Source organism: Athene cunicularia (assembly GCF_003259725.1).
Source record: "Athene cunicularia isolate RWA chromosome 3 unlocalized genomic scaffold, athCun1 chr3_part1, whole genome shotgun sequence".
NCBI classification, from domain to species: domain Eukaryota; kingdom Metazoa; phylum Chordata; class Aves; order Strigiformes; family Strigidae; genus Athene; species Athene cunicularia.
In genome coordinates this window covers 29,756,695-29,771,543 of record NW_020799097.1, presented here as the reverse complement: position 1 = coordinate 29,771,543, position 14,849 = coordinate 29,756,695, and the positions used below count along the sequence as shown (strand labels likewise).

General features: G+C 37.1%; 1 protein-coding gene across 2 annotated transcripts in view; it reads left to right on the top strand.

Annotated features, from left to right (window-relative positions):
* EYS (eyes shut homolog) overlaps window positions 1-14,849 on the top strand; it is a 1,023,641-nt gene that overhangs the window by 112,087 nt on the left and 896,705 nt on the right. Inside the window, exons 2-4 of one of the 2 annotated variants that reach the window (XM_026844748.1) lie at window positions 3,205-3,306; window positions 3,939-4,068; window positions 7,028-7,141. In XM_026844748.1, coding sequence (XP_026700549.1) covers window positions 3,969-4,068; window positions 7,028-7,141 — 214 coding nt within the window. In that variant the 5' untranslated portion in view covers window positions 3,205-3,306; window positions 3,939-3,968. Of the gene's footprint in view, window positions 1-3,204; window positions 4,069-7,027; window positions 7,142-14,849 lie in introns of both variants that reach the window. The other variant, XM_026844747.1, reaches the window with a different exon arrangement.

Sequence of the window (14,849 nt, the reverse complement as noted above, 5' to 3'; positions counted from 1 at the left end):
TTGGCATAAATAATGCATCATTTCCTAAGAATTATTAATTTTGTGATTAAAGTCATAAGGATACAAAAGAAAACTCGGCATGTCATCAGACAGTGTGTATTGTAAAACACACAGAGGGTGGACGTCAAATTGTTCAGGCACTATAATTTGTGACATTTCCTATATTATGTTTACATATTAAGTAATGCTGAAATCTTATGCTTTGAAATATGCATCAGAAATAAAGCAAGCATAATATCACAGCCTCAAGGAGCAGCAAGTGTGGGTTGTCCTGCAAAGGAGAGGTTCTGGGAAGGAGGAATGACAGTGACCTTAGTGACAAGGGGCACTGTCCCACAACACCCATGTCAGAAGCACAGCGTGGATCTGGGGATGGCACACAGTGCCAGTCAACAGTCCAGTGGTTTCCAGGCAAGTCCGCAGTGAGGAGACAGGTCCTGTGATCAAGCCAAATATAAGTAAGTCAAATATTTGGGCCAGGGTCAAGGCCAGATATCACAGGTGTAAGGTCAGGTACCAGCCCACTTGCAGCATAGCCCAGGTTAGGACCAAGGGCAAGAGCCTGAGCTTAATTGCAGCTTCTGAGTGAGGTGGGGGACCCCCAGCAAGCCCCTCCACCAGCTCCCTCTCAGCTCTTTTTACAGCAGTTTGATCCAAGGTCTACAAGAGCTACCTCAAGCACAGGCACACAGTCCGCAAAGTGTGAGTGTGTCATGTGGGGAGGGGGCAAGAGGAGGTTCATTCCTGGCCCCAACATGGTGACATGATGTCCCTAAATGTTTTCTGGTTTATTCTGGTCTTCTTTGATAGATTCTTTTTTCCTGAGAGGTTTTTAGAGTCAGATATCTTCTGTGGGTATTTCTCCAGTCTTGATTAAAAGATATTTTATTTTTGTCATTAGTATATAATAACTTTTATTAATAAAAAGAAAAAAATAATCTTTAAGATACTGGACTGGAATGCAAACAACTTGGGATTCATTTTTGCTTTTAAATGACTTCCCTAGGTTTCTGCATAAACCTTTCTGCTTTAGTTCTCCCTTAGTAAAAAATAAAGCATTGTGCTGTTTTTCATGCAGCCTTATGTGGCTTTCAGAGTTTATTTTCTTTAAGTATCTTACTGTGTGTCCATACAAGTCCCAGTCTTGGACTTTAGTCTTCATCAACTACATGGAAGCATCCGGGATTATAGATGGGAAGATTCTCTCCTTGCCTAAACCAGAACTTAAATATAACAGTTATAATCACTTTCAGATTGAATCTCAACATAATTTTGTCTCATGACATGGCATCATATTTAAATTCTTGGCTGATTTTCTAAGTCATGTATTTCAATATTGTAACTCTATTTCATGCATAGTTCTTTAGTTTTCATATTTTACACTATCTAAAACTTTTCCTCCTCAATTTTATTGCTAAAAACCCAATCTTTGTTCTCTCTAGATATTTCTTTCCATCTTCCCTTGGTGTGTTTTTTGTTTTTTGTTTTTTTGGGGGTTTTTTTTGGTTTTTTTGTTTTGTTTTTTTTTTTTCCCCACTGCTTCTACAGGATGTATTTGTTTACTTGACATTATTAATTCTAGTACTGCTGTAATAATCTTTCAGTTGCATGAAGACTAATAATGATTTTTGTGAAGACAGTGTCAACTGTTAAAATACTACTGATTACTTATTTTGAAGTAGTTCAGAAGTTTTATCCCATATAAATTGTGAGGAAGCACATTTTACCAGTAAAAATGAAGCCTGTATGTATCAGAACATACATAACTACATGAATGAAGAGCAAAATATAAGCAGGAAAAAAATATTCTACATTAGACATGCAATAGTGTTCTTTTTTGTGTGTTTAAAGAGTAAAATAGCCTTTTATATACATATATTTTAGTAACCCCTGAGAAAATCTCCTCATGAAACAGGTATGTAAAGATGTGCTACTGAATATAGGATTTCTAAATATACAGTAATATATAGCATTGATTTTTAGACCTGATAATAGTGACAGATATAATAGCAGCTATAATGCATATAATAGTTAAACACTGCTACTTTAAAAGAAAAAATGTGAAATGATCCAAACTACATATTTGATAGCACATTATCTAATGGTATTATCTAATGGTATTCTGAAGATAATGGAATGGTCTCAAAATAGAAAGACTATGAGTATTCTGCAACAAAGCTAGTGGTTTTCTTGTAGATCCATATCCTTTCTTTATGGGGAATTATCTCCCAGGTGTGGAAATATAGACACGGAGAGAGGAATTAGAAATTAGAGTACTTGCTTGGCTGTGGAGCTAGGTGGTTAGCGTACTTCAAGTGTTAGAAGGCAGAATTTGGATTCAGTAATTAAATTAAAACAAGAACTGTTCTGAGAGGACGATCAAAATCTAGTTCCTACCCCTTCTGAGTTTAATACTCTAAGCCTCAGATCTGCTATTATTACTACTAGTCAGTCATAGTTCACACCTTTCTGGTACCTTCAAAGGCTTAAACAGTGCTACTCACTGCTGCGCAGAAGTCATTGTGACAGGTTCACATGCACAGCAATTTATTGATAGAACTTAGCTAAATATTTAGATGCTTTCATCCCCATAGAGGTGAAAAGAGGAGAGACTGAATACCACCCTTCGATATTTTCCTAGTTTTCAACTGTTCAATGAATCATTTAATATTCTCCAGATCGAGTCTTCCACAAATAGTTCTAGTGGACTCTGTAGTCTGCTAGCTTTGACTGTGATACATCAAAAACCTCAAGCATATCTTCAAGGACCCTTGGTTTTCAATTATATACTTTGAAAACTAAGTATAGTTGATAAATCATCAGGAAAACATCTATGGTTAAAGCTTATGACTAGAGCTTAGATGTTCTGGTTTACTTAGTTTTGCTACAGATAACTTTGTTATAATTTTTTTGTCAACAGAGGAAGGGAATATGGAAAGCATGCCTTTAAGCTCTTTCTCTTCCATATGCAAGTACAATTAAATGTACTAAATGAAAATCAAATCTTTAGCAGGAGTAGAAATAGGAAAAATCTGACTTTAGTTACAGTGGTGTAAATCTGATCAGTTAATTGGACTTGTTCCAGTTTCATATCTGTGTAATTAGATGTAGACCTTGCTTTGTTGTATATTTTCTATTTTTGTAATGAAGATTTGATATTCAACTATATTTGGTGTGAAAATAAATAGTTTTCTCTGTTTGAAGTCCTAGGCTGCCATGGAAAACACAGACTAACCTTAAGGAACAAGTGTTCTGAAGCTAAACTCAGTAATGAAGCAGCTGTGAAAGACAACTCTCATTTGTCAGGTGAAACAATGACTACAAAATCAGCAGTTCACATATTAGCGTGCTTTCTTCAGCTATGCATTGTAAATGGGCAGGTAATATGTGAGAGGCAGATGACTGCCGAATGGCGAGTGGAACCAAACCATAATGTAATAAAATGGACACCAAGGGAAAATATCTGCTCAGACTTTTACACCGAATGCTGGAATATGAATAAGAGTATTAGTGGGGAAATCTCAGAAGAACGAAATCTCAGTATCCCTCAGATATGTCCACTACAGCTTCAGTTAGGTGATAGTCTCTTCATCTCCTCTGAGCCATCATTCCAGTCCTATGGAATGAATTTGGTAAATGTCTCCAAGGAAGAGTTTATTAACTGCCCTAAAGCTGGTTTTCTTCAAGAACAGATGATTTTTGTTTGCCAGATAAGAGGACTGCACCAGGTTGACCCTAACTGGCTTGGTGTTGGAACTCACTACTTTGCAGAGCTCCATAAGAGAGGCCCGCTACTGTGCGACATGGGCCTTCGTCTGAACATAACCGTGAAGCAGCAGTTTTGCCAACAGTCTCCAAATGCACCATTATGCTCTGGGCATGGAAAATGTCTAAGCCATATTTGGGAAAAAGCATACAGTTGCCACTGTTTTTCACAGTATTCTGGAAGATTCTGCCAGAAGTTTGATATGTGCTCCACTAAACCTTGCCAGAACAATGCCTCCTGCACTGAGAAAACAGAACTTTCTGGAGATTCTTATGAATGCACGTGTCCTCCAAAATTTTCAGGTATTTCTTTTCCTCTCTAAGTGTAAATATTGCAGTTAATACATTTTCCTTAATGGATAATAAGACAGTGAGGACATCATTAGCAAAGTTTTTGAATAATTTGGTTGTCTGTTGCCACTACCCCACCTTCACTGAGTCTCTTTTACATACAGTCACTTATAGGAGACTGTGCAGTCATTAGAAGACAGTTTGTACTTGCTTACATTCCTGTGTGCATTGTGGTGAAAAACAGAATAGATTTTAGCATGCTTCTTTCCCATTTAAGCATGAGACATAGGTAAGTACTTGAGAACTTACCTTAGCAGAAGTAACTGATTTTTTGGTTTTTTTCAGCAGTTCAAATTCTAAACCAAATAACAGAAATTATATAGAGTAAGGTCTGCCCCAGAAAAAATTAACCAAAATGATGAAAAACAGCAGTTTTGTGAAATGAGTATTTCATGGAACCTGCCACAAGCCCTCTCTTTTCAGTTTAAAGGCCTTTTAAATTACATTAGAGAAATTTTTAAAAATCAAAATCTGTTTTTAATTGAGAAGCCACACATTTAACTAGAAAATCAAACAAAATAAAATACTTACTCTTTCTTCCAGATTTTGTGCTGTAAAATTCCTTTCAAAAGGAGTATGCTAAACATACTGGTATCGTTAAATTAAGTCTTTCACAAATGAAAATAAATCAATTTATCTAGGAAATATTGCAGTACTTACCTAAAACCTATTGGAGAAACTGAGTTTTTGTTTTGTCATGACCTGGATAGGAAGCCCAGAGAGTCACAATCTAATCTCCTCAGGTTAAATTAAGGTGAAAAGACACCAAATGACTGGTTAAAATGTTTTACTTGCAGTAGAAAATAATTTAAACTTGGAATAAGTAATGTGGTCTTTTATAAATCTATAGGAAAGAAAAAAATGAAAAGGAAAGAAAAAGAGAGGAGAGAAAATCCAGATCACCACCCCTAGATCCAGCACTGTCTCAGGTCTAGTAATCTCAATCAGTGGGTGCATACAGAGCAAAATTTTCTGCTGCCTTTTAAATTAATCTTATCACCTAATTAGTATACTAGACGAGGAGGGGCAGGTACTACACAAACTCATTTCCATGAGAGATGACGAAAAAGGTGGAGCATGGATTCTGCATATGCATTGATGGGTAATTGGGTGCACTACCCCTTGTCCAATTGAGTCAGTGGTCATATTCACCCTGTTTACCTTTGGTTTTTCTTCTATTACCACAGATTTTTGCTGACTTCATGCTTCTTGAGCAATCATCCACATTCTGGGGCAGAAATGCTCACATCTTACCAGTTCTTGTCACCTCTTCGGGTTTACACAATGAAGCCAATGATTAGTGGTCCTTGCATTTGATGAGAAACATTTGGTTTCACTCAGTCCACATTTCCCCCCTTTGAGGCTTATCTAAGGAGTCTGTCAATACAACTGCAAGGGAGTGGGGAAGGTTAATCCTTTGATACACTCCTCCTGCTTCCTTGGGTGACATTCCTTAATCAAAAAGGCCACAGCTTGTCTTTGAGGTTTTCTGTGACAATGAATGTTTGAGGAATTGCTTCCTTCAGTTCCTTACAGGTTTAGAATTGGGCTACCAGAGAGTGCAGCATGATTAGATACATTCTTACCTAACAATTATTTCCATGTCATGAAGGAGGAAAAAGGGATGAAGGAAATTATGGGTATATTGTTCCTGCATTCATACTAATGGAGATTGGGAATCCTTTAGAAAGTACCAGAGATATTCATTCACATCACAAAAAGGATTGTTGTAGCTCTTCTAACAATGTTTCTTTGATGGATTGCACTTCTGTGCTCTTGCAATAACAATTCTATGCTATGAAACACAGCTGATGAGTCAGGAATGAGTGAGGTTCATAGAAAACAGAAATGAAGGTTATGTTGCATAAAGCTTGCTGTAATTTATTTTTAATTGCTTTTCAAACTGCATAATAATTTGGTTACTAATGCATTTGCAAATAGAAGATTATGTAGGTATGAATAAGTCAATGTTATTATAAGAGTATTTTTATCATTATTCAAAGTTTAGTAAAACAGTGGGAAATATTGATGGTATGCAGTATGTTTTCTATATTTTTTATGATTTCTGGGGGCTGTGTAAAATGCTTTGAAAATAAAAATATAAAAAATTGTCTAGTACTACTTTAATTCAAATTACTGTAGAGATTCATAAGCAATTCTGTTAAAAGCAATCATATTTAGTGTTATCAGCAATCAATGCTTAAAATATTTTGTTAGCTTATATGGGACGGTGTAGGCTAATGCCATAATTTCATACTGGCAATACTGGTCCAGTAAATAAACTGCATGTAAACAAGAAGAACTTGGAGATTAAGCCATCATATATTATGGACATGACTGCACAAGAGTAATGGAGGAAAAAAGTGCCTCCCATAATATAAAGTCTATTAGAAATTTGAAAACTTGTTGAAGTGTGAATAATGTCATAGCAACAATTCAAGTGGCAAACATAATTATACAGTATTTAGACCCATATGCTGTAATAGCATAAACAACTTATAATTGGAATTATAATTTTCAGAAAGCTGCATATTAAGAAAAACTCAGTCAAATTGGACTCCACATGAGAACATCTCTTGTTTGCTGTGCTGGAAGAAACTGTAAGATAGATTCATGTCAAAAAGAATCAAATACTACAGTACTAATAGCATTTCTGCATCTTAAACTATGTGTGAATTTGTAACTGTATAGCAGATGAGGTTGAGCACAGTATCTCATATTATGGCAGCTGAATAACTTTCTGCCTTGTTTTAGAACTTCAGTAATTTTGTGAAAACTAGAAAACAACGTTAGCACAAATACCTATCTATCTATTAAATATAGTGTTTTATTTTACATATAAATTTGAAATTTCAGGAGAAGATGTAAATGTTTACTGAAGTTCAATGTTCCTATTATCCCTTTTAAATAGGTAAAAATTGTACAGAAATAGATGGACAGTGCCAGCCCCATACATGTTTCAATGGTAACTGCAGCAATGTTACTCCAAATACTTTTCTTTGTGAATGCGACAAGGGCTTTACAGGTAAGAGACTTTTTTTTTTTCCTGTCTTATAATAATGGTTTCCTGTGTTATAATAACAATGTGAACTTTTGCTTTACATAAACAGTTATTTTAGATTACTGTTGAACAATTTGCAATTTCCTAAGATTTTTTAAAAATAGGTTGTGTAAAATAAAGAAAACAAACTTCTATGTGACTATTCTAAAATGTTAATGCACTAAAGTAAAACCATATAAATGATAGAGGCTTTTCAACCATCAGTACCATTCTCCTATTGGCAGTACAACAAAGGAAGACTCATAATCATTAACTCACTGGTTCTCAAATACAGAGTTCACACAAAAAAGGATCGGAAGTTCTTGCTGGATGATTTAGAATGATCATGACACCTGTATTCATAATTTCATCATCCTCTTAATTGATATGCTAAAAAAAAAAAAAAAAAAAAAAAAAAAAGGAAGTTAGAGGGATCCAAGAGACAAAATTTATTTTCATAGTGAAAGACTGAACATTCTTGTTGACATTTTAGTTAAGTCTGTGTAGAAATATAATTTGAAAAATGGGATAGACATGCTTAATTCTAAATGCCTAGTAAATCTGTTTTATATTACTCTCCTTTTCCTCCCTTTCCTTCACTATAGAATGTGTCAGGGTCAGCGTCATTCTAAGAAAACTGAGAAAACTTTTGTTTGTTTGTTTGTTTGTTTGTTTTTTGTTTTCTTCAAAGGAAGAAAGTCCATTAGTAAAGTTTTCTAGAACTAGCTTTTTTCCCCATGCATGGTCTATATCTTTTTAGAACACTTACTCTTGTCCCTTTCATTCAAATTGTGTGGGCATGTTGCTTTTGAAATTTTCCCTACAAAAATCTTTTGTAACCTTGCAGTTTTAGCCTAATGAGGGAGAGGAGAGGAGGGGACAGGAGGAACACCCTTCCAGATACAGTACACCCAAACCCATAAAGACATAAAACCAGTTCAACACACTCAACTCTAGTGGATGGCAGTGATCATTGCAATCTACTCTCCAGGTAGCTGGTAAGGATTGAGAAAAACTGAGACTATAAATGTGAATTAGCTCCCTTTTTATTCTCCAGTTAGATAAAAGAAAATGGAGAATCCTTTTTTTTTTTTTTTTTTTCCTAAGAATAATAAGTATCATGGGAGAAGAAGGCAGACTTTCAGGAATTTACATCTTTTGTCTTGCTCTGATATAAATTGCCTGAGGTCCTGCTTGACAGGAAAGTATGTAGGACATCAGCATACCTTGCAACAGGACTGATTGACTAACATACAGTATAATTTTGAAAACATTTTCTAGCCAAATGTGGTTGGTTTAAGTCTACATTTCTTCCTGTGATGCTGTGTAAAAGTTTTTGCTAGGCAAATTTCAAGAATAGTTACCTAAAAAAACCCCCATCCATGTGAAAACAGATATTTTTCTATGAAACCATACATTCTTCTATTGTTATTCCATCATGGCTGTATTGTGTTCTTAGACAAGATGAGGTGTGTAATTATGAATCTTGTATCTTGAATGCTATTCTAAATGTGTGAGGTTGGTGTCAAACACAGAAACCACAAACATAATACCAATATTGTGCAAACAATGTTTAAGATTTGATAAACTTTGACATACCATTTTTCTAAAATTATGTAAGACACTGGCAGTAATTAGTTCACATGATCTGAATGAAAGTATGAAATATACTTGTTACTGTAAATTGATGAGATCTAAATACAATTGTAATAAAATTATTTTCTATTTATAATTATAATTATTATTTACAAGTATTTATTAAAAATAATAAAAAGTTTATTTGTCCAAGTTATGTTAACAATCATAGAATGGATTAGACCTATATGTATTTTTACGTATTAATATATTTATGTATCAGTTACATATTTTTGGTTTTTTATTAATGGTTTAGTTCATTCACTAAGCTCTCAAAACTCTTCACTCTTTCCTGGAAGAACATTTTAAACATAAATCAGTAACAAACAGTTAACATTAGGCATATCATTATTATTATTATGATTTAATACTTCATACCAGAATTTGCATCCTTAGACTTATTACAGAATGTTTAGAGGAAGGAGATCTGGGTGAAACAAGAATGGGGAGGGTGTAGAGAGGAGGGACTAATAAAATAAGCTGGTACTGTGTAAGCAGTCACTGGTCAGGACACTTGTCTGACTGAGCCCTGCACCAATTCACTGTAGTCTATCCATTCTTCTTATTAAATCTTTTAACTCTCATCCCATGTAGTCCCACTCTCTCCCCACCTGTGAGTGCTGTAAAGTCTAGATGCCAGAAACTGGAGAGATGAAAGTGACTGAATGTGGGGTCTGCAATTGGAGTTAGACCACGGGTGATAGCGGTCCTAATGTCTGGGTGCCAGAAGCTGGCATGAACAAGGGTCTCAGCATCAGCAGCTGAAGCGAGACCACAGATCATTAAGGGTGCATGTCTGCAGTGAGTGTATTTAGTGCCAGTGACTGTCACCAGACCTTGGGTGATGGTGGTTTCCATGCCCGGTACCAACTGGAGCAGGTGAGAGTCCCAGAATCAGCAAGTGGAGAGGGGACCATGAGTGATAGGGCCTGTGAGCCCAGGCATGAGCCACTGGGAAGACCTGAATGTTTATATTTTTCCCTAACCTGGTGTGTGCACACGTGTGTGTGTGTGCATGCATGTATGTGCATATGTAATTCAATAGCAGACTTCAGGCTGCACTGTATGGTAAGTAGGAATCCCAGGATCTGGGCATCAATACTAGATGAGGTGAGGTCTCACACTGCTATTCAAGGGGTCCACAAGTGTGTCTGTCCTTTTGAACAGATGAGTAAGGCACTGTGTGCTTTCACGAGCAAGCTTCGATCCTGATGAGAGAGGGGGACTGGGATTTGGCTGTTCATACATATGTTTTAAGTGAGTTCTGGTAGTGTTATATGTAGGTGTTGTTAAAGGCAGTGCCCTGTCTGTGGGCAGTCTATGTAGCAGCTGTGTTAGAGTCCTCTGCAGGTGTGCATCTCTGGCATACATGTTCATCTTTGCAACTGGTTGAGCCTGCAAACAGGAAAGCAACAGCTGCATCTATTGGCCTAGGTCAGAGCGAGTCCCAGGTCTCCTGGTGCACTGAGCTGGGCTCCAACACCTGGGAAGGAGGCTCCTCAAGCCCCAGAGCCCACCAGAGGAGGTGCCTTTTATACATCCCCTAACAAAGAGGATGTCTCAAAAATTCTGATGGATGTTGTGGTCCTGTTCGGAAGATGCATAGAAAATCTGTGGCTCATTCACAACCTACAAGAAACAGCAATATCTTAACTACCTCTGTAATGGTAACGCTTAGTGTGCTTACCCTAGAAATTTTTTGGTGGATTAAAAGCAGTAGTTTTCCATTTGACTATGTTTTGTTGAATCTGGAGGGCTTTTGCTCCTTAGGTGGGAAGACGGGAGGTAAAAGAAGTGATTAAAAACTAACCCTCTGTAGAACACTTGAGATTATTGGCTTTTTTCACATATTCCTGTAAGGGAGAACTACATTTCTTACCTTCCCCAATGGTCCAATTAACCTCTTTACAGGCCATAATGAATTCCCTCCTCACTTGTGGGACAGGAGATACTATAGGAATGAGGTGGTTTTACTTGGAGCCACTTTGCTAGAGCTCCATCAACCAGGTGCTTTAGTTTAAAATGGTATGTTCACTCAATCAGTGAATTACTGTTGCAGTACTTTGAAAAAGGTTGTAATTGTAAAAGGACTTCACTATACATATTTGGAGAAAAGAATTTATTGTTTGTACAATTAGTGGTTTTGCAGCCTAATAGTTCAATTTATCTAATACTAATACTCATAGCCTAAATTAATACCCAAAACTTTATTAATAATATCCCTAAAAATGTTATACAAAAATGCCTTCTTACTATCTATTTTTCACTTTGGTAATTATGCTCAACTTTCCAGTGCTCCTCTTGGTCCCAAGAGCAATATATCAATCTCCCTCAAGAAGAGGGGGCAAGATTTAGAGCAAGTCATCAGCATTCTGAGGTCTTCATTAGGAGGAGTGTGATATTCATGTTGGATGTTTCTCCCCTGTCAGTTAAGGGTCCATCTCAGCCTACTTTTACATGTTTTCATATCATTATCGGCTTCCTTCTCCCAGGCTGCCAGCTGCAGCCTGGCAGTAGTCCCCAACTGCCCCTCACCAAAGCCTGTGGTTTGTCAGGTAGTGGCTGAGGTAGGGGTGGGGTCACTCTCTCCCAAGAGGGGCCATTCCTAGAGCTGGAGGGGAGGCAGCAGACACCGGGGGTTAAAACAAACAAGTCCTGAGCCCTTGCACCATCAGGTCAGCAAAAGGTCAGCCTGAAGAGGTATTCCTACTATGGAATTTGGTTTTTAGTGTTTCTCTAGGGAGCAGGAATGATAGCAACAGGGATGAGGGAATGGGGAAGAGAAAATGAAATTAGAGATTATGTCTTCACAGGTTATTTTAATCTCATTTGTGATTTGTTTTGTTGTGGTTTGGTTTGCTTTTAAACTGACTATGATTTAAGAAAAGAGTTTGTCATTCTCTCGGAGAAAACTGTAAATTATAGGGATTATGATCCTTAGTTGTAAGAACATCCTTTGGAATATTCCCCAATCACTGTTCAGTGTCGCTAGAATGAGGAAAGTATGGTCAAGTTTTTTGGCCATGTTCATGAATGACACTGAAATGGCTGTAGTTCTTTTAATGTAAAAATAAAATGCATGTTTTGTTTGGGGTTTAAATTAAGTTATAATGATTTTTTAAATCATATCACTTCACATGTTTCATGCTTGTTTCGAAAGTACCCTAAAATGTGTGACAGCATGTCCAGAATCAGAGTTTGCATTACCCCCATGATTCAAGTACCACAAAAATATTCATTTTTTATTATAAAATACTTTCTGTAAGGGAAAAAAAAAATAAATTATTTAAAATAATAATTTCAAAGTTGGAGTTTTAGTCTTCCCCAGCGTTCTTTGTTGCATTTAACTTCTGTCACGAACTGCCATTTGGTAGACACTTTGTTCCACTGTACTTTCACCATGGTCTGCAGGCAATATTTGTCCTCACTTTCTCTGTATCCAAGTGAAGCAATTTAATAACAGATGAAACTGATCTGATGATTAAGAGGCTCAGCTCCTCTCCAGACTACATACCTATTCTATGCCAGTGTTGTGGAGGCTATCAAAATAAACAAGAAAAATACTAAAAAAAAAATTCTGAGAAAAATCAGTTAGCATTCCAGCAAACATCGATAAACTACAGGTGTGGATGTCCATGAGATTAAATTATTACTACACAGCCTGTTTAGGAATTCCTAGGATTTAAATGACAATCCAAAATGCAGATGCTCACCTGACAAGTGAGGTGAGCCCTCAACCTTGAGGAGTTTCCTTGGGTGGCATCCCAACCCAAGGGGAAAGTCCTCAACTGCAGCCTTGCTGCTCCAAAGAGGACTGCCTCAAAATGGCTCCCCAATGGGACCCCATTTATACCCAAGCCAAATTTGATCTATTGTCAATATCAGCTCTCATTGTCTAAGCCCCCCAATTACTGTAAAGACATGAAAACAAGAGTGCAAAAAGAGTCAGCAACTACTATGTTTCAACAGTCAGATGTTTCAGCATCTTTGTCAGGGTGGGTGCGCCTGCCACAGAGACCATAATATCTGTCAGTCACATAGGACTCAGATGTGAAAATAAAAATGCAAAGCCCATCTCCTTGTTCTCTGATCCAGCTACTACACATACTTCTTTAGTAATTATTTTAAATTCAGAGTCAGTAAGTTCATGTTTCATTCACATCATGTTTAATTAGGGTACCTTAATTAAGACTGTGTTTTCTAGGGGCTTGTGTTTCCAGAGAGTGATTCAGGGAACCAATGCCCTGAAAAGACTACATCAGCAATGAAAGAATATTCTAGTTTGAGAGTTAAGGTAAATGCCCTTAGGTTAGGTGATGAGAATATATGTCAGAACCTGTTTTTTGAGGCTAAAGCAGTTTTAGGCAATTGTCACTTGACTGCTAGATAATGCTAGTACAAATAGCTATAATTTACTCTTACAAACATGAAACAGATCAATCTATCTTAGCAACAAATAAAGATATATACACAACAAAGACTTGTTGGAACTGCACCAAATTGCATGAATTACTCTGATTTAGTAGATTTAACTTTTCTTAAATGTACTCTCCTGACATGACTTCATTACACATTTCAGTGGTCTATTTTTCAAAACTTCTTATGAGTTTTGATAATCTTCCTGCATTATACAGTTGTGGGTTTTTTTCCCCTTTACTAATAGAAAAATATAACTGATTTAGAAATAAATCAATTTAATTGAGAATTTTCATATTTGTTGATTTATCAACTCAATGTTAAGTATACTCAATCCATATGATTGAATATATAATAGAATCATAAGACCTTAAATATGATCTAGTTCCAATCTCCCTGCCATGGGCAGGGACACCTCCCACTAGCCCAGGTTGCTCACAGCCCCGTCCAACCTGGCCTTGAACACTGCCAGGGAGGGGGCAGCCACAGCTTCTCTGGGAAACCTGTGCCAGTGTCTCACCACCCTCACAGGGAAGAAATTCTTCCTTATATATAATCTGAATGTACCCTCTTTCAGTTTGAAACTGTTACCCTCGTCCCATCACTACACTCATTGATAAAGAGTCCCTCCCTGTCTTTCCTGTAGCCCCAATTAAGTACTGAAAGGCCACTTATAAGGTCTCCTCAGAGCCTTCTCTTCTTTAGGGTGAACCATCTCAATCCTCTCAGCCTGTCCTCATAAAGGAGATGCTCCAGCCCCCGATCATCTTCATGGCTTCCCTCAGGACCCCCTTGAGTGGGTCCATGTTTTTCTTATGTTGGGGGCGCCAGAGCTGGATGCAGTACTTCAGGTGGGGTCACACAAGAGTGGAGTAGAGGGGGAGAATCACCTCCCTTGATCTGCTGGTCACACTCCTCTTGATGCCGCCCAGGACATGGTTGGCTTTCTGGGCTGTGAGCTCACATTGCTCGCTCATATTCAGTTTTCCATCAACTACTATTCCCAAGCCCCTCTCCAGAGGGCTGCTCTCAGTCCACTTCTCTGTTATATCTCTGTTAGCACTTTGCTATTTTATATTTACTCTGGGACAACACCAGGCATGTATGCTTCTTGCAGTTTACTGTTTACTGCTAGAGTAGCTTCAAATGCTGAGCAGCTCAGCGATCCTTTTAAAGGAGATAGCTAACTTGTACTCAAGTTTCCCTATTATTAATGTAATGTCAAGGCAAATTCCAGTGACCTTTCCCAAGGCAAAATGTAAATCAAGGCCTTGGAAAGTAAACTGCAGATTTCACTGCACTAATACAATATGCAAACTAATATTTATTTAAGAAAATGAATTATAAAAAATTATGAAAAGAAAAAGGGGAAGATCACTGTCCATGAGATGAAGAAAAATACTTAGTTCTACTGTGAAAAGTGGAAATTGCCCTATTATAAGAAAACTAAGACTATCAGCTCTAAAATAACTTTGAAACACATGCAAACATGTAAACATTCATGAGTGCTGTACAGATTTTAAGTATATTGCTTATAAGTTGCTTGGGGGATGCAATATTTCTTGAGCTATGATGAAGTGAGAAGTTTGGCTGATGAAATGCAGGGCAGAATAGTACAAAATGACTCAGTTCAGGAAATGTT